At 40.2% G+C, this 19905-nt stretch overlaps 1 protein-coding gene across 2 annotated transcripts; it reads left to right on the top strand.

Moving 5' to 3' along the window:
- Positions 1-153: 153 nt before the first annotated feature.
- C1H5orf22 (chromosome 1 C5orf22 homolog) lies at positions 154-19022 on the top strand. Of its 2 annotated transcripts, XM_066244160.1 has the most exons (10): positions 154-327; positions 1806-1951; positions 4554-4703; positions 7070-7221; positions 7291-7499; positions 8536-8598; positions 8840-8961; positions 11212-11278; positions 14186-14325; positions 16974-19022. In XM_066244160.1, exons 1-10 carry the CDS (start codon positions 247-249, stop codon positions 17104-17106), a joined length of 1263 nt encoding a protein of 420 aa, XP_066100257.1. In that variant the 5' UTR covers positions 154-246; the 3' UTR covers positions 17107-19022. The 2 variants fall into 2 exon arrangements, with proteins under 2 accessions (XP_066100257.1, XP_066100254.1); XM_066244157.1 differs by having other exon boundaries at positions 7070-7499.
- The last annotated feature ends 883 nt before the right edge of the window (positions 19023-19905 follow it).

A 19905-nucleotide genomic window follows, 5' to 3' on the forward strand; every position in this document is an offset into this window, starting at 1 on the left:
GCTGCTGGACTCGCCGCAGCGCCTCGTGCACGGTGATTGGCGCGTCAATAAAAGCGATGGACATCTAAACCAATTGTCCTCATTGGGCCCTTCCATGCCCGCCTCCTGCCCTGGACGTCCTCCAATCCGGAACCACAACCGGGTGAGCGCGCGTTTCTACCCCGGGAGGCTGGTAGGGCTGGCTCTCCGTCATCGGCGGGTTCCCGGCCCGCGTCTCGGTCTCACTGGGACCCCCGAGAGCGGGACATGAGCGACTCCGCGGGAGAATGCGCTCACCTCCGGCGCTACAGCGAGCTCCCGGTGTGGGTGGTGGAGGACCACCAAGAGGTGAGCGGGCTGCGGCGGAGCCTCCTTCGTTACCTGAGCGAGTCGGAGTGCTGTAGGGGGAACACCTGTCCCCGGGAAGCTAACTTGGAAGAATATGCGCTTATTCTGCCTCGCGCAACTGTAAACTCCTATGGTTTGCCCAAAGTCCCATAGCCAACCAATGGTGGTATCGGGATTCGAGCCCGGGGCACTGTGACTGCAGAGCCCCGTATTCTTAACCTACACCTTATCGCAGCCTCCGGCATCTCCAGCGCAGTCCAACTGTGTAGGTGGGAGGCTTTTTGATAAAATTACGGTTGTCACGTGAAATGGGGACAATCATCGCAGCATTATTGGTGCCAGTAGTGTACACAGACATTTTTTTTTTAACACGGTGCCCTGTTTTTCTAAACGCTAAAGGTATTTTCTATTTTAATGGCAATGCTGTTTTAGAGTAGCGAAAACTGCCTGAATGCACACTTCTGGAAGCCTGCAAAGGAGGACCATGGATCTGAGACTTTTTTTTAAGTCGCATTAATAAACCTTGGGAGTTCTCGATATGAAAGAAGAAAAAAGGCGATTCCCGACTTATGAATAGAGAAAGGAAGTTGGCTTCTCAGGACCTGGGTATAGTGTGTACGGATCTGAAAGAAAGAGCAAGTGTGGGTTAGGTGGTGCTTTCAAATTCACTCCTAAACCTACAGCTGATGAGACTAAATGGACAGAGCCCTCCAGACCACCTCACCTTCCTAAAGGAGGGAAAGGTAGCTGGACACATTTGTCAATGGCAGAACGGGTGTTAACCAGCAGGGGGTTTTTCTGAGCATCAGCCCTTGTCTGTTTCCTCACATTTTTGTTGAATTTGTTGTGGCTGCAAGGTGGCAGCAAGAGATGCCCATTAAAGCCTTTGGAGGCCCTGGCCGGTTGGCTCAGCAGTAGAGCGTCGGCCTGGCGTGCGGGGGACCCGGGTTCGATTCCCGGCCAGGGCACATAGGAGAAGCGCCCATTTGCTTCTTCCCCCCCCCCTCCTTCCTCTCTGTCTCTCTCTTCCCCTCCTGCAGACAGGGCTCCATTGGAGCAAAGATGGCCCGGGCGCTGGGGATGGCTCCTTGGCCTCTGCCCAGGTGCTAGAGTGGCTCTGGTCGCGGCAGAGCAACGCCCTGGAGGGGCAGAGCATCGCCCCCTGGTGGGCGTGCCGGGTGGATCCCGGTCGGGCGCATGCAGGAGTCTGTCTGACTGTCTCTCCCCGTTTCCAGCTTCAGAAAAATACAAAAAAAAAAGCCTTTGGAGGTGCAGGTTGGAAGTTCTGAGGAAAAAAATAAAGCTTGAGATCATTATCTATTCTAAATCATCTATAATAAACATTTCCTACTTGTTAACGACTTAGTGTGCATCCTGTTATGTGCAGTTACATTTGGCATTGTTTTACACTCTGCAGTTAGTTGAGTGTATGTTCATGATTTCAGTGCTAATTCTGAATGTGCATGTGTCTTTTACAGGTCCTGCCTTTCATATACCGGGCCATTGGCTCCAAACATCTTCCTGACAGTAATATAAGCTTTGTGCATTTTGATTCACATCCAGATCTCCTCATTCCTGTGAATATGCCAGCTGACACTGTATTTGATAAGGAAACTCTTTTCGGGTAATGTATAATTTTGCTAATGATCTTTTATGTCCTCGAAATAACATTTGCAGTAGTAGATGATAAGCAGTTAAGGGAAATAGACTTTATTAAGCTCATGAGTTTTTATTTGTTGTTTTTTTCCTTCTTTTCCAAGTGAGAGGAGAGAGAGACAGACTCCCTCATGCTTCTCGAATGGGATCCACCTGGCAACCCCCATCTGGGGTCTATGCTCTGCCCATCTGGGGCCTTGTTCCAAACCTGAGCTATTTTTACCATCTGAGATGGAGGCTCCACAGAGCCATCCTCAGCGCCCAAGGCCAATGCACTCAAACCAATCAAGCAATGTCTACAGGAGAGGAAAAGAGAGAGAAGGGGGAATGGGGAGAAGCAGATGATTGATTGTTTATTCTGTGTGTGCCCTGACCAGAAATCGAACCAAGACATCCACATGCTGGGTGATGCTCTACCACAGCGCCAACTGGCCAGGGCCTTATTTGCCTTCTTTATTTTATTTAGAGCAAGTGTTCACAAATTTTTTTCTTAAAGAGCCAGGTAGTACATATGTGAGGCTAGCTGGCCACATGGTCTCTGTTACAACTACTTATATCTGCCCTTAGAATGTGAAAGCAGCCTGACCTGTGGTGGCGCAGTAGATAAAACGTCGACCTGGAAATGCTGAGGTCGCCGGTTCGAAACCCTGGGCTTGCCTGGTCAAGGCACATATGGGAGTTGGTGCTTCCAGCTCCTCCCCACTTCTCTCTCTCTGTCTCTCCTCTCTAAAAATGAATAAATAAATAAAAATTTAAAAAAAAAAAAAAAAACAAATGCACCACTCTGGTGGGAAATTTAAAAAAAAAAAAAAAAAAATGTGAAAGCAGCCATAGACACTAGGTAAACAAATGCTGTGGTTTTGTTCCAATAACACTTTATTTACAAAAACAGGTAGCCCCACCAATGTTTGCCAACCTCTGCTTTAAAATACAGAATTTGCCTGACCTGTGGTGGCGCAGTGGATAAAGCGTCAACCTGGAAATGCTGAAGTCGCCGGTTCGAAACCCTGGGCTTGCCTGGTCAAGGCACATATGGGAGTTGATGCTTCCAGCTCCTCCCCACCTTCTCTCTCTCTCCCTCCCTCTCCTCTCTAAAATGAATAAATAAAAATAAAAAAAATACAGAATTTTAGAAATAAAGAGACTTAAAGAGTTATCTGAGCCAGTTCTCCCTTCCTCTCTGCTTTAAAATCTGGATGCTGAGGCACAAGAAAATTATCTTAAATACACATAGTTCACTAATTTAATGTGTATTTTTTCCTTCTGGTATTGAGTTTTTTTAACCTTCCGGTTTATTTTCAGGTCACAAATCCTACTGACTTTTAGTTAATAAAGCATCATAGAGATGGAAGTGAAATTGGTAATTTGTACTCCATCCTTCAGGAAGGATCATACCTAATGTATCTGAATAATGACTTCCTAGCCTCTCTTCTGTAAGAAAGTTCCTTGAAGTTCTGTCCCTATCTCATTATGTATATATTTGTTAGAATGTAGTCTACTTGTATAATATAAAAAGTTACAGAGCAGTAATTTTCCTGTTTTAATAAAGAATTAAAAGATAAATGCTGTGAATTAATTTTAGTTTACTTCATTTGACTTTTTCCAAAACCCCAAATCAGACCACTGGTTTCTAAAGAAACATGGTAGCCCTGCCATTGTCCTTACTCCTTTTTATTTAAAGGTTTTATGTTTTAGAAATTGAAAAGAATTATGAAACAGATATGTAGCTTTACAGAGAAAGGAATCTATTGAGAAGAGTTACAATATTTAAATTTTTGTAACTCTTGAATATTTGCCTTTCTAGAAGACAGATGGATCCTCATATCTGCTACTGCAATTCAGTCTGTTGCCATGTGTTTCGGTGGAAGGGTATGAAAAAAATTCAAGAAGAGAAATTCTTGAATTTTTTTCAGACCCTTTACAGATAATTGTGAATATTCTTTAATAGTATACTGACAAGTGGTAGTTCCTTAAAGTTTAGTTAGACTGTAGAATCCAACAATTCAGAATCAAGTCATGGCTTATGAGTCAGTCTTTCAAGAAAAATGGTGTTTAGCTTACAGTTCAATCACAAGCGCTTTTTCTTGAGACAACCATTATACTTCAAAGTATATAACAGAAGTACTTTTGGTTCACTTCCCATTTTGCCACTGGAATATTTTAAAATGTATACTTTAATCAAGGGTTAATCATGAAAGGACATTCTTACATGAAACTGGCTTTGGGGGGTGAGGGGAGAGTTAGTGCTTGGTAGTGAAGAATGCAATGACTACTAGTGGAGTTTGGTTCCATTGCTTGGATTAATCTTAGTGCATCAACCCACCATTGCTTTGTCCCACCTGTGCCAATGTCAATACCATGGAAATGGGAAATAATGCCTTAGTGTTTTAGAAAAATTAGTTTTAACTAGTGGTCACAGGGAGGATCTCAGGAACTGTCCAAGGGTCCCTCAGACCACACTTGGAGACCTTAGATTATGTATTTAATATCTTAAAATATTGTAAATGAAATTACATTTGGAAAAAAAACCACTCACTGATAGTTTTCATTCTTCTCTATTTCTATTCCAGAGAATTAAGTATTGAGAACTGGATTATGCCTGCTGTTTATGCTGGCCATTTTTCTCGTGTAATATGGCTTCATCCCACATGGGCTCAGCAAATCAGTGAGGGAAAACATCACTTTTTAGTAGGCAAAGATACTTCTACCACGACAATCAGGTAATTTCCTTATATTTATGAGTATAAAAGGGGTTGAATGCTTCTGATTTATTTTAGATTCCTATAACAAGTATCTCGGCACACATTAGAGTCAGATTAAGCCTTGGCTCTTCCAAAGAGAATTCTCAAAACACCAAGAACAAGTTTTCAAGTCTCTTCACCTTCTTCACACATTGTTTATAGTTTGTTGCTGGCCAAGATTGTTTTTGAATAATGTGATCTCATCCTCTATTGATGACTAATTTTATTAAATCATTGAAGTACTTTTTAGATTTAAGTATTTAATGATACATTAAATTGGTCTACTGAATAGAACAATTAGCAGTAAAAAAGCAAAATCATCTCAATTTTTCTATATAAATCCAGTAGCTAAAAAGTAGATTTGGGGTTTCAATTATATTAATATGATTAGCTTTAGATAATTTAAATTAAATTATAGAATTCAACTTGGGTTACATATATTACTATTTTTATTACAGCAGCTATGTGACCTATGTTTTGTTTATGTTCTAAATTCTCCTATGATGGGCTGGATATTTTAAGGAATGGAACTAGAACCTTCTATAACCTGAAGGATAGTGGGATTAAATAGTAATACATTGAAAATGAAATCATCTTTTCACTGAAAATGATACATTTTACTTCTGACCCATCCTTAATTGTCATATATTCTTATCAAATACACAAAAAACAATTGTTATACATGAAATTGTATTTATTGAGAACGTAATACTCGGGAACTAGGACTCCGCATATAGTAAATACTGTACATAACACTGGTACATGTGAAAGGGCAGCAGGGTTTTTATTGAGCACATTAGTGACTAGGACTCCTTTAACCTATTGCAGGTTTCTGCAAAATCAAATTATTTTGAACAATCTGAAATGGACCTTTTAAATTCAGTGTATAATAATATTAGGAAGGTTTTAATTACCTCATGATTTTAATCCTGCAAGTAAAAATTTATGGAAGAGACTCACATACACGCAGTCTGAAACGTGTTTGTACTGATGTAAGTAAAGTGAAATATCCATTATGACAGAAGATTACAGATTTAGAATAAGGAAAATAGCCTTCGTCTTTCTTAGGATGATACAGTTTTTTGTTTTGTTGGGTTTTTTTAGGATGGTACAGTTTTTAATAAGCCTGGACATTAGTTTTATTGTGTCAGTAACCTTTTTTGGGGAAATTATATCTTTTTTTATTTAAGACTGTCTATGTTGGCATAGAGTGAGTGGGAAATAAATATTCACCATTTTAGTTGGCTAGCGCCTGCCTCTGGAAAAAGCATTTGGTTTCACTGTTCGTACTACCACCAAGGCATAATATAGTTGAAAAGCTAAGATCATGCCAGTATGTCTGAAATCTCATATCTGCAATTTGTACATTCAGCACGTGTATAAGGTGTTTTTTTTTTAATTAAGTGAGAGCTAGAGAGACAGACTCCGGCTTATGCCCTAACCAGGATCTACCTGGCAAGCTCCTTACTAGCTGATGCTCTGCCCATCTGGAGCTGTTGCTCCGTTGCTCGGCAACCAAGCTATTTTAGTGCCTGAGGTGAGGCCTTGGTGCCATCCTCAGCTCCTGGAGCCAACTTGCTCGAATGAACCATGGCTGCAGAAGGGGGAGAAGAGATAGAGAGAACGGGGAGGGGTGGAGAAGCCAATGGTCACATCTCCTGTGTGCCCTGACCAGGAATCAAACCCAGGACTTTCACATGCCAGGCCAAAGCTCTACCACTGAGCCAACAGGCCAGGGCCAAGATTTTTTTCAAAGTTACTTTTTATATTAAAATATTATGACTATATAACATTTAACAAAGTTTTGAAATATGTGAGAGGGGGCTTCTAATAAGAGAAATTATTTCTAGGTGTAATTTTTCTCTTAAGTGATTTTTTTTTTTTGCATCAAGTTTCAACTAGTATAAGAGAAAGCCAAAGTACTGGCTTAAACAGGATTGTTTATTTCTTTCTCATATTAGAGTTAACTATATACTGTGAGGGCCTATATGGCTTTTCTATAGTTTGGGTAACCTCGGTTCCTTCTATCTTTTTGCTCTACTATACATATATAGAATATTGTCTTTGTCCTCATAGTGCAAGGTGGGCTTGGCCCATGCCGTATGTCAGTCAGTGCAGAGCAAAAGCAAGACGAGAATTTGCACACCTAGCTGCAAGACAGACTATGACTTTGGGCAGTTAAGTTTCCAGCTAAAATCTTGGGGAACACTATTTCAACAAAGAACAGCTCTCAGTTTTTTTCTAATATGTCCTTTCTTATAGTTCTGTAGTGTTGTGGAAATGCTATATGAAATGTGTGCTAATTTGTCCATTCATCTTTAAAATAGTTTTTTCCTCTGATCCAGGGTTACAAGTACAGATCATTACTTCCTAAGTGATGGTCTTTATGTAACTGAAGACCAGCTAGAGAACCAAAAACCATTACAATTGGATGTAATTACAGTAAAACCATATAAACTCTGTAACCACCAAGAAGAAAATGATGCAGTGTCTTCTGGTAAGAAACCAAAGCTAGCACTGGAAGACGCAGAAAACACTGCCTCTACTAACTGTGACTCTTCTTCAGAGGGATTGGAAGAGGACGCAGTGGCACAGAGAAGGGGCCAGACTTGCCTAGAGCCTTCAAGTTCACGTTCTTCTGAAAGCCAGGGATGCCAGACTGCAGTCAGCACTGGAGAAATTCTGGGAGTTTTGAAGAAAGGGGATGCATTTGTTTTAGATATTGACTTAGATTTTTTTTCAGTCAAGAATCCCTTCAAAGAAATGTTCACTCAGGTAAATGCAGTATTGTTAAAACATAGAACTTAGGAATTATATGACATTTTTCTGGATCAGGGTTCAGCAGACTTTCTGCAAACAGCCAAATAATAATGACTATTAGAGGCTCCTTTCGGCCTTTGTCACATATTCTTCTTCTTGTTCTTTCAAACCCTTTAAAATTGTGTATGTCATTTGTAACTCGAGGGCCATGCAAAAACAGATTGTAGGCCATAGGTTGCCGATCCCTGCTCTAGATGGTATATGTTATTTTGCACTTATTAATTAGGGTAATGTGTACATGGATGGTTGAAAAAAAACAAAGTCGTATAGTAGAAGAAAGTATACATTACAGAACGTCACTCTCTTTACCCATTCCCGTTCTCTTCCCCTCAGTTTCTTCCCAGGAACATACACTGTGGCCCAAATTTTTATGGTGTTTTTCCAGAGATAGTCTATATCTATAAAACCCTGTGTGAACAATAAGGTGCCTAATGACACATGTACTATTTGTAGCTAATCGTTGAGGCCTGTGAGCCTTTAGGATACCTCAGCAGATCTTAATGCAAATCACCCAACAGTATAAGTATGCACAGATCTGACATAGAATCATACATTTAAACTGATAAATTCATGATCTAAATGAGCATTCCTAGGTATATTTTATGGACACATGTATCTGCTTACCTTAGCATTCAGAGAGTTGTTCCAGATCTATAGTATTTTGGGAAGATTCAAATTAGCTTTTTTTAAAGTTCAGTATTTGATTTATAATGCTGCACTTTAAAATCCTAGTTCTGTATACATATGGGAAGCCATTGTGGTTTATCTAAATAATCAAAGACTTATACTGGTCATGCCCAGATGGATGGAGTTGTGATAATGATAATATTTACAATGAAATGTAAATGGTACATTTTGCCTGATTTTCCCAGACTGATCTGTAGATGATGACATAAGATGTTCTTGTATCACAGCCATTTTTCACCTAAAGCATATCATTGAAAAAATTAAATTTTTTTCTAATATGTGGATTTTTTGTTTTGTTTTTTAGGAGGAGTACACAATTTTACAAGAGCTGTACCAATTTAAAAAGCCTGGCACCAACCTAACAGAGGTATCCTCCATTTATTTCTTTGGGGTTTTATCTGTTTATCACATTTCTAATAATATCTTACAGTTTATTAGAGTGCTTTCAAACAACTGGCCAGAGGGGGTGTGTGTGTGTCTATTAGGGAAGTTCATGATTAGTGCTTGAAAACCACGTTTTAACTGATTGAACTTGCGATTTTTATTGTAATGTGATTTCACTTGTTTTTTGAAATAACTATAATGTTGGCTTTTCTGTGCATTTAAAGGAAGAATTGGTAGATTGTGTTGATACTCGAATTCACCAATTAGAAGATTTAGAAGCGACCTTTGCTGATTTGTGTGATGGTGATGATGAAGAAACTGTTCAGAAATGGGCTTCAAACCCTGGGTAAGACCCTCAAACAGTGTTTCTCCAACTCTACTAGATTTCAGTCCTAGATATATTGCTAGATTTACTAAATTGCTTTTAAAAATTAGTATTACCTTTCAACGCAAATTTACTAACACTGGTTAGCATTTCCTGAGGATTTTCTATGTGCCCAATATAATTCTAAGATTTTTCCTCACATTATCTCATTTGTTCCTTATAATAATCTATGGTTTTGTTATTACCATTTCTATTTTATAGATGAGGCAGCTAAAGCCCGGAGGTTAAGTTGCCCCGAATCACATAGTAAGTGGGTATGCATTTAGTCCTTGTGAGGCGGCTGCCCCCATATATATAAGGCGCGGTGGTGGGTTTCATGACAGGTTAAGTATGAGTAAGACAGTCCCTGTTCTAACTAGAATAAGAAAAAAATATTAAAAATTAACCTATCATTTAGTAAGTTACTAGACAGGTAAATTACAGGCAAAAACTTGCTTCTTTTAAGGCTAGCCCAGGTACAAGTAGTAGAGTTCATTTTAAAGCTGCCCATAGCATCAGGGAGCAAGATTTGAAAGCTGGGTTTTTCATCGGGTCATTTATTTGGCCAGTTCTCTCAGTGTTGACCGACCTTGAAAACAGGGAGAGAAAAGTTCTTTTAGAGTGGTCGTCTGTTGATGGAGGGGGAAAGGCGAAGAATGCCTTTAGTATTAATGCTAGTTTGAAAGAATAGTGGCATAGATAGTATAGTTACTCTTCTCTAAAATAGTTCTTTAAATGAAAAGGCCAGACAACTAAAATAAAACTGTTAGACATAAACTTTTTGTCCCCGTGAGCATACAAGACCAGTCATAAGGTAGGAGTAAAGTATGGACAGTTAGAATCTAGTACTTCAGTCCTGTAAGATTTATTATGTCCCAGTTATTGAAAATAATCCGTCAGATGTGTGGAAGAATACTGAAGAAACTAGACAAGCAGTCACCTCTGGGGAGAGAATATATCGCTAATGGTGAAGCACACGAGGGAGAGATCTCTTCCTTTGCTGTGTGCTGCGTATTCAAAACATTCAGTGTAAATTTTACTTTAAAATATTTAGAAACATCCTTGAAATATAAATATCTTAAAACTTTATTATCATAAAGGAGAGTCGTGGTTTGGAAGAATAAACTATAATAGTACTAATCACATCAGTAACTATTAACCTGGCACTTTAACATAAGTTAATCCTTTTTCTCTTCAGTGTAGGAAAGTAATTCTAAAAATGATTCCCTCCTTTTTGGAATCATGATGGAATAGGGAGGTATTTTTGAAGAGTCAAGCTGAATTTAAAACTTAAAACCAAATAAGGTAGCCTGATAACCTTGGAATCTGCATCGAGCCGAGAGATGAGGCCACCTTCCACTGAAACCCACTGTACCTGCTGAGCATGCCCAGTAGCTCTCTCACCTGCCGGGAGCTCTGGCACGGACTTGAAGAAACAGGGAGACCTCAGCAGTGGTGAATTTAGACTTGGTTGTAATTGGGAAGGGATGGGGAAGGAGGATAACACAAAAGAAAACTGGTGAGACAGCAAGAAAAGTCTCCCCAAACTTACTGTGCCCCTAAAAGGCCAAACCCTAGAAGAGGTGGTGATCGGGGTCCAGCAGCCCAGAAAGTGTCATTAATGAAAAGGAAGAAATAACAGGATGAGTGCATACACATGCTTTCATGCCTCCTCTTTTCTTTTCTCTTTCCCTCCCAGCAGATGATTGATTGGGTGTTGGTGAAGGAGGCATTAAAATACTAGAAACATTAATTAATCAGGGCTCCAAAGAGTTCCACCTGAATTAAGTAATTTAATTGCAACATTGTAATTATATCAAATAGTATAGAACTTTTCCAGTTATAATTGTGTTTGTCAGTAAATATGACTTTAATTTTTTTAAGCCTTCAGGAAACTCATTTTTCAACATTGTGTGCTAAAAGCACTTAGTTTTCTGGCTTATCCAAATTATTTTTAAAGTCACAGTAGAACTTGCATTTTAAAGAAAAGGAAAACTAGTTTCTTGAGTGCCAATTTTCAACCTTTAACACAATCTGTAGTCCTTTTAGGTAAGAAAGCAGAAGGAAACATTTCTTAATATTTTAAGATGATATTTGAACAGCTTTATCTTTCATTTCCTAAAGATCATATGAAGTGTATTGTTACTGGTGAATGGTAAGGGTAATGAATCATCACTGTTCCAGTTTTGGTTGAGGTTTCATGATGTTTAATTGACAACTGCTCTTTTCCAGAATGGAATCTCTAGTTCCACTGGTACAGAGTTTGAAGAATCGGATGGATGTGCCAGACTATGAAATGGTAACTATTTTATATTGAAATTAAAAATTGGCGCTTTCCAGCCCTGGCCGGTGGCTCAGTCACTTAGAGCAGTGGTCCCCAACCTTTTTTGGGCCACAGCCCGGTTTAATGTCAGAAAATATTTTCACGGACCGGCATTTAGGGTGGGACAGATAAATGTATCACGTGACCAAGACAAGCATCAAGACTGAGTCTTAGATGAATGTAACAGAGGGAATCTGGTCATTTTTTAAAAATAAAATATCATTCAGACTTAAATATAAATGAAACAAATAATGTAAGTTATTTAAGTTATTTATTCTTTCTCTGTAGACCGTTACCAAATGACCCAAGGACCGGTACCGGTCCGCGGCCTAGGGGTTGGGGACCACTGAGTTAGAGCATTGTCCTGAAACAACAAGGCTGTGGGTTTGATCCTTGGTCAGGACACGCACAGGAAGCAACCATTGAATGCACAACTAAGTGGAACAATAAATGAATGCTTCCCTTTCCCCTCCCCTCTCTCTCCCTTCCTCTCTCTGTCTCTAAAAATCAACCAATAAATAAAAAATTAAGCCCTGGCCAGACAGCTCGGTTGTTGGAGCGTCATTCCTAAGCACAGGTTGCCAGTTCTGTCGCCAGTCAGAGAATATACAGCAATAGTTCAATGTTCCTGTCTCTCTCTCTCTCTCTCTCTCTACTTCTCTCTAAAAAGGAAAAAAAAAAAGGGGCCCTTTCCCCGGTTCAATTTTTGTTAAAATGGGTCATTATTTGTATTCCTGGGAAGAGTGAATGAGTAATTTTTTTAAGTGCTAAAAAAAAAATCCCTGCTTTTTAGAAGCAGTTACATTTTCAGTTTCTAGGAAAAGCATACTTTTTCCTAATTTTATCCACGAAGCCAAAGTGCTGAGGTATTTCTGTTTTTTGTTTTTGTTTTTGGTCAGATCTCCTCTTTCCAGAGAAAAGAAAGAATACAATTTTTAAAGTTGTTCATTCTTTATTGATATTTTTACTCCTTCTTTCTTTTCTCAGTAAACTTTTTTCTAGTTATAAACACCAAAGGGAAGAACAACAGAAGGCGCTCTAATAAGTGTGTCTTAGCTGTGAGAAGTGTAACTGACTGTGTGCTGGCACTGATGTGAATTCTGTGCCAAAAGAGAATGCCTGTGTGGTCATTTCTTTTATTTTGGTATCATTCAGCAGTCCTTGAAGCTTAAATGTTCCCATTAGCGGTTCACCTGCCTGTTCTCAGATTTCTGCCGGAGCTGAGACCTGCAGGCCTTCTGTTCATCTTTTATCTCTGGTGCTTCTTGTACTCAGTAACTTGTGGTTTTGCTTTAATATTTTTTTAAGTCATGGAGTATAATCAGACCACCATATTTGAACTGAAATTTACATATTGATTTTAATGCTAACTTTATAAGAATAAAAAATACCAGCGAAAGGCCCTGGTATTTTTGCAGCGGATAGAGCCACACCCCAGAGCTCCGAAGTTGCTGGTTTGATCCCAGGGTCGCCAGCTTAATCCCGAGGTCCCCGGTTCAATTGCTTTTAGAAGCAATCGGAGCACAACTAAGTGGAACAATGAGTTGATGCTTTCTCTCTCTCCCCGTTCTTCCCCCTTCCTTTCTCTCTTACCTCTCTCTCCCTTTTCCCCTCTCCCTTCCTCTTTCTTCCTCTCTCTCAAAAATAAATAAGTAATTTTAACAATAATAATAAAGAAAAAATAACAGCAAAAGAATGTTTTGGTTAAATCATGGCTAATCCAAGACTTGCCCTTTTTTTTTTAATTTTTGTTTTACTTTAAATATTTTGTATTGGTTTTTGGTATACGTCATAGTAGTGAGACAGTCACATACCTTACAAAGTATTTCCTCGATATTTCTAAACCCAGCTTACACCACACATAGTCACCCTTCTTTTTAATGGCAGTTATTAAGAACGAAAGAGAAGACGCTTAGAATTTGAAAATGCTTTGAACTCACACGATATTAATGAATGTGTCATCGTGCTGGCCTGCTGTAATTGTTCCTTGGCACCAGGGTTTTCTGACGGTTGGGAGGGTTTGTACATTGTGGAGAGCAGGGCTGTCATGAGCTGGTTTGCAGATTATGTCATCAATGTGGCGTGCCTGTAGTGCAGGGTTAGAACACTAAGTGTTTTTAGTCATTCTAGTAGAAAAGATCATGCAGAGCCTGTCATTTTACTACACTGACGGATCATTGCCAGTTAAATCTTTGATGTTAATCCAGAGCCTCCATTAAAATAACAGATTAGTGTTCTTTCCATACTCTGCACTTATCTACACTAGGCAAAACTGGGACATATTTGAGATCCAGTTTTCAAAACTTAAAAGCAGAAGCTGTAAACTGTCAGCTCGTGAGCCACTTCCAGCTTTCTGGCATGTCTGGGTCGGTGCCAGCCGTCGGCCCATGTGTAGATGTCAGTGGTGTGTGCTCACAGGTGAACAGTACCCAGGAAACTGGCAGCAGTGGGTTAGGTGAGGTAGGAGAAACGTTCCTTTGTATCCACTTGCAGCTCTGAACGTAGCGCTAAGTGCATGTATTTAAAAAGTAAATAAAATAATATGTTAAAAGAAAAGGTAAAGTGAGAATGTTATAAATAGTTTTATATCAGCTTTAGGATTGAGGTGAAATGAATAATTTGCTAGAAAATGTGAATTGTTGGGAAGACTCAAGTAAAGACAGAAATGTAATGACTCCATAATCATAAAATAAAATTTAAAAGTAAAGAATTATTTCTGGGAAAAACAGGTATATAAGTCAATTCTTTGGTGGCACAGAATTATTAAGGAAAAACATAATCCCAATTCACAAAAATATTGAAAGATTTGTCAGCAAGGCCAGTAATAGTTAAAAAACCTAAAAACAATGAAGCCTCACAGTGTAATGTTTGTCTTTTTTCCAGGTTCACCAGGCTGGTCTAACCTGTGATTATTCAGAACTTCCTCATCATATCAGCACAGAACAAGAAATTGAGTACCTTGTTCAATCTATATATTATTTACTGAAAAATTTACCAAAACCTACCCTTGTGACAATTGCCAGGTGAGTATGATAGTCTGAATAATGACCCATCAAAGGTGTCCACGTCCTAATCCTACAGACTTGTGAAAGTGTTGGCCTATATGGCAGAAGGGACTTGACAGATGTTGATTAATTCAAGGTTCTTAGCATGAGGAAATTGTCCTGGATTATCTGGGTGGACTCGATATCATGACAGGGGATCCTTATGAGGAAGACAGGAGGGTCAGAATCAGACTGGAAGATGCTAGGACACTGGCTTTGTAGGTGAACGGTGGGGCCACGAGCTAAGTGGATGCAATGGACGCAGCCTCCAGAGGCCGGAGCAGCAGGGGACAGAACCTCCCAGAGCCCCGAGGGGCACAGCCTGTGGCCCCTTATTCCAGGGTTTGTGTAAGACGATAAATTTGTGATGCTTAAAGCCTCTGAGTGTGTGGCAGTTTGTTATAGCAGCAGTGGGAAAGGAACAGTCTCCGTAGATGAATCTAAGGATTACTAATACAGTAATTCCTAGCCAATTTATTTTTACTCTCTGCTCAAATTTCAGATGTGTTTTTTTTTCCCATTAGTAATAGTTGGCAACCTGTTGTCTTTGAAGTTGGTGATATTATCCAAATAAACACAAGAATTCCCATTTGTGTGTCCTACAGAAGAATAGTTAGCTGCAGCCATATTTTAAATTTAAACATACTAATGTGCTGAATAGTCATAACTATTTAACAAAACTTCGTTTTCTCTGTTAATCTTCGAGCTAGTTTTATAGAGAACTGTTAGATTCTAAAATAAGTGCTTTAAATACTCAGATAATATTTATACTCTTTATGAAAGCATGTTAGAACATCTTTTACCATCCTGAAATATAACTCATAGATCATCTAACTTACATATAGACATAATTTTAAAATATAGAAATATTACACATAATCTATAGATAATATAATTGTCTTAGTTTGTTCAAGCCGCAGAAACAAAAATATCATAGAACAACAGAAGTTTCCTTCCCAGTCCTGGAGGCTGGGAAGTACAGGAGGAAGGCCCCGCTGGACCAGTGTCATGGTGAGGACCTGGTTTCTGGTTCATAAACAGCCGTCCTCTCCCTGGAAGCTCACATGGACGGGGTGTAGGAGCTCTCTGGGACCTCTGCTGTAAAGGCACTGATCTCATTTATGAGGAGTCTGCCCTCATGACCTAATCACCTCCCAAAGGCCTCACCCCCAGATATGATCACATTGGGAATTAGGTTCAAACACGAATTTCATGGGGGGGAGGGGGACATTTCTTCTATAGCAGTAACCACTTATATGCATAATATAAATACAGGTGTATATATGTATATAAAACAAAATATCTGTAACATAAAGGAGAAATGAGTGTAATTGATAAATTAGTGATTTGATAAAGTAATAAGTATTAAAATGCCACACTAGACTTGCCTCTTTACAAAGAGTCACTAAATGTTAGTTACAAATGCAGACACTGGCATCTTGCATGAGCTGAATACCATCAACAGCACTACCATAGTCAAAACAGCCTCTTGGTAAAGTTCTGAGAACTTAAAATCCAGTCTTCCCTCAGTTAACAGAGTAGTTACTTTCATTTCTGAAAAATTGAATGCATATTGAATCCACTTTCAAAAATACTTTGTTCATATATAGTAGGGTGTTAAATTCTAGATTCAAAAAATTGAAAGCAGGACACAGGTTGCTCACTCAGGTGAGTGCTCTGTGGGCTTTGGGAAGCCTGCAGGACACAGGACAGTTACTCATATTTATGTTGCAGGACTACCTGCGTGCTGCGAGCATTCTTGCACCCCTCCCAGTGTGTGTGATAGGGAGCAGGCGGGGTAACTGACTCCGTTTCTGTCTGTACAAATTTCTGTGCCACTGCTCCCAATCCGTCCCTCCAAATGGCTTCCTCGCCCCTCCTGAGAACCAGGAGACACTGATCACATTTCAGTTCTTAGTCCAGCTGTCTGTGTCAGTGGCATGGTAACTGCTTGGCCATCCAGGCTGTAGTGGGTGTTTCTAGAAAAACTCCCCTTGATTTCTGCGCCATCCCACTTGGCTCTTTTCTCAGTACTTCCCGCCTAGGAAACTGTTCCCTGCAGCAGCACACCCCCACGTTTCATTCTGGACAATCTCGTACACATGTGTAATTAAACTGTTTTTAGACGTGGAACCCTTATATCTGTTGGAAAGCCTCTGCCCTCCTAATTTCTAGCCCTAATGTACACACAAAAGAACTAAAGTGATGCCCCGTCACTAGGACCATGAGCCCCAGTATTTCTAAGCAGCATCTCCCCCCCTCTGGGAAACAGCTGTCTAGTGATTAAGCACTGAGACTTTGAAGGTAGCCCTCTGCTTTCAAAGCCTGCCACCAGCACTCACTTATTAGCCACTAGCTGTGTGACCTGTGCATGTTAATTCTTCTCTGTTTCCGTGTCCTTTAAAGGGAAGGTAAAAGTACCTATTTCTTGAAGTGGCTGAGATTAAAGAGCATCGTTTCTGTCGTGTGCCTGACATGAATAAACGTTTAGTAGCTTTCAGCTATTCAAAATTCAGCACACATCTGTGTCTATTTTACATGGAAATCAATCATTACAGGCTTTTCCTCACTGCACAGTATGATCTTATCCTTTCTTTGTACATTTTTTTTCTTTCTCTTGGTTCCAGGTCAAGTCTGGATGATTACTGTCCTTCTGAGCAAGTTGACACCATTCAGGAAAAAGTCCTCGATGTGCTGCGCGCCCTCTATGGGACTCTGGACGTTCACCTGGTGTATTCAGCAGAGTCTTCTCCATCTTGAAACAAGAAAACACTGGGCTCCTGTTACAACTCAGTGTAGTAACAGGGTTTTCATTAACTTATTTGTGAATGAGTCTTCCAGAGAACACTTTGTTTCTATATTAACTTTGGCTTAGAATCTTTCAGGTACAGTCAGTTGTTGAATGATGGCAATTTTATTAGCATCAGGTCTAACCCTAGTCCTTATCTTTCTTTTCTGCAATTGTCCTCACTTTTGTGAGGGTGTTTTTTTTTTTCCTCTTTTCCCCTTTTTCCACTAGGTGAGTTGAACTGTATGAAATTCCTTTATTTGTTGATGTATTTACTCAACCAGCTGACATTTATTGAGCACTTACATGTGCCAGACATAATTAATGCTGGGATTATGGTAATGAATAGAACAGTCAAGGCCCCTGCCTTTTTGAGGGACACTTAAGAAATCAATTATGGCTTGTAAGAAATGTTAGGGAGGAAAGGACCACCACAGACATGCCTTAGGAGTGCTCGTGGTTCTCAGGGCACCTTGGCCTTATAGGAAAGTTCCATTCTCAGAAGCTACTACCAAAATAATAATAATCGAACTTGCCAGCCCATGAAAATGTTGCGGGAAGTCTACCTCACCGAGACTGGGTCCTGTAGCCAGCTCTTGCTAAAAATGCTCTCAACATTGTTGGTGTTGAGGAGGTCTAGTTGAGAAAACTCAACCACACAAAAATTAACTCTAGTTTGCTAATCAGAAAAGCCCTCCTGGGGTTTTGCACTTCCGTGCAGTCAGTGTGAGCATTGATTATCATTCTAGTTCCTAAGTGCCACTTTATCAGCAGTCTGGGCAGATACTTTTTTCAAATAAACCAGCTTTTTCTGTAAATAGTAGGAAAAATGTTAAATCTTATTCTGGCCTACCATGAATACTGCCTTCCACCAGCCTCCACATGAGTAAGGAGCCCTACCTGACTTGCTCTTTAAAAAAAATAATTATTTATTGGTTTGAGAGAGAAAAAGGCACGGGACAGGAGCAGGAAACATCAACTCACAGTTGCTGCTCACCTGTGCCTCGACTGGGCAAGCCCAAGGTTTCGAACCAGGGGCCTCAGCTTTCCAGGTCAACCCTTTATTCACTGCACCACCACAGATCAGGCCTGACTTGCTCTTAGCTGTGGAACTTTTCATTTATTTAACTGGCCAAAGTGTTACTCCTTTTCAGTATCCCACATATTCAGTATTCATTTTTTTAACTACCTACTTGATTTCTTTTCCTTTTAAAGGTAGGATGGCATTTAAAGAAAAAACATCCCTTATTCCTCAGTCGGTAGTTGTTTTCATTTTGTAACTTCCAGGCCTTGGCCGCATGTTTACCTGCTGAGTTGCATGTAACTCAAGTGCTACCCAAGATCACAGTACCGTTACCACTCACTAGATGGCACCAGATCCCAATTTTCAGTGATTCTATTTTCCAACAAATATTTCTTATCAAGTTATTTCCCAAGGCTGATAGTGTGAATGCTTATTTCTGTTGTGGAAAACGAAGCAAACTGACTTAACTTTCCATTTTGATAGGGCATTATGTGCCCAAAAAAGCTTTATTTCTCTGTAAAGTCAGAATTGTAAAATAGTTATTATTTATTTTTAAATTTCGGAAAAGTTTTATTAGCGTTCTGTAAGTAGCTGTTATTTGTTTGAGTAAATTAATATTGTATGCTAAAAAAAATAAAAAGGTGTGTATTGAGGTCTTAAAGATTTAAAAGCAATCTAAAGCATGAATTAATTGTATATGATTTCAGTATATTCGTAGCATTGTTCTACAGGTCTGGTTTAGTTAGTAGTCGTTTATTACAATCCCATTGTCGTTTATTACAGTTCCCATGAACTATGATGGGATTCATCATTGTTTTAACTCAGAATAAAAGGGCATCGGTTTCCTTTTTAGGAACACTTGGATTGTTTAGTTCTCATGCTCTGTAATTCTCTTAGAAGAATAAAATTCGGATGACGTCAGAGTAATGGCGGAGTAGGAAGCGATACCGATAAATCTCCCCCAAAACTCAACAAGATCTTCAACCAGAAACAGAAAAACCTATACTTGGAGCTTCCAGATTCTTCGCAATACACCCAAAGGTATGATTGAGTGAAAAATTGGCTAAATATATAACCAAACCCCGAAGGAAATAGGGAGTAAGAAATGCTCCGCCTTCCTCACTAACCTAAACAGGGCGGCTTTCTCTGGTAACTGTGAATATAGAAACTGAGGCGGGCAAAGGGGGTGAATAGATCCAGGCCGCCGCAGCAAAAACGGCCGAACCAGGCTGTGGCTCAGAGATCCAAGCCGAGGAAAATCTGATCCTGTGGCAACCCGGGCAATACAAGCTAACACTCGCGCCAAACCCAAACAAAGAAAGACAAGCGGAGCGGCCATTTTACCCGGTCTCCTGGTCGGTGCGCAGTTAGTGGAAGAGAGATTTCTTCCTAAGCCGCGGAAGTGGGTGCCCGTGTTGCCCCACGGAGAGGCAGGGTCAGAGGCCTTTCTGTGGGCTGAGGGCAGAGTCTCTGGGCAGCCCCAGCGCCCTGGGAAAGCCACGCACGGGAGGGAGTGAGAACTACTTCCAACGGTGGAGATTTTCCGTGCTGGTGAGGGTTTTACTCAGAGGGAACCGCGGCCGGCCTCATATCCTGGTGTGCGTGCGCAGATAAGGAGTGAGCGATTCCTCCAAGTGCCTCGGCAGTGCGCGCCCGTGTTATCGCACAGAGGGGCAGAGTCAGGGGCCTTTGTGTGGGCCAAAGCGGAATCTCGGGCCGCCCCAGCGCCTTGCAAAAGCCGCACACG

The sequence above is a fragment of the Saccopteryx bilineata genome, chromosome 1, assembly GCF_036850765.1.
Source record: "Saccopteryx bilineata isolate mSacBil1 chromosome 1, mSacBil1_pri_phased_curated, whole genome shotgun sequence".
In the NCBI taxonomy this organism is placed as follows: Eukaryota; Metazoa; Chordata; class Mammalia; order Chiroptera; family Emballonuridae; genus Saccopteryx; species Saccopteryx bilineata.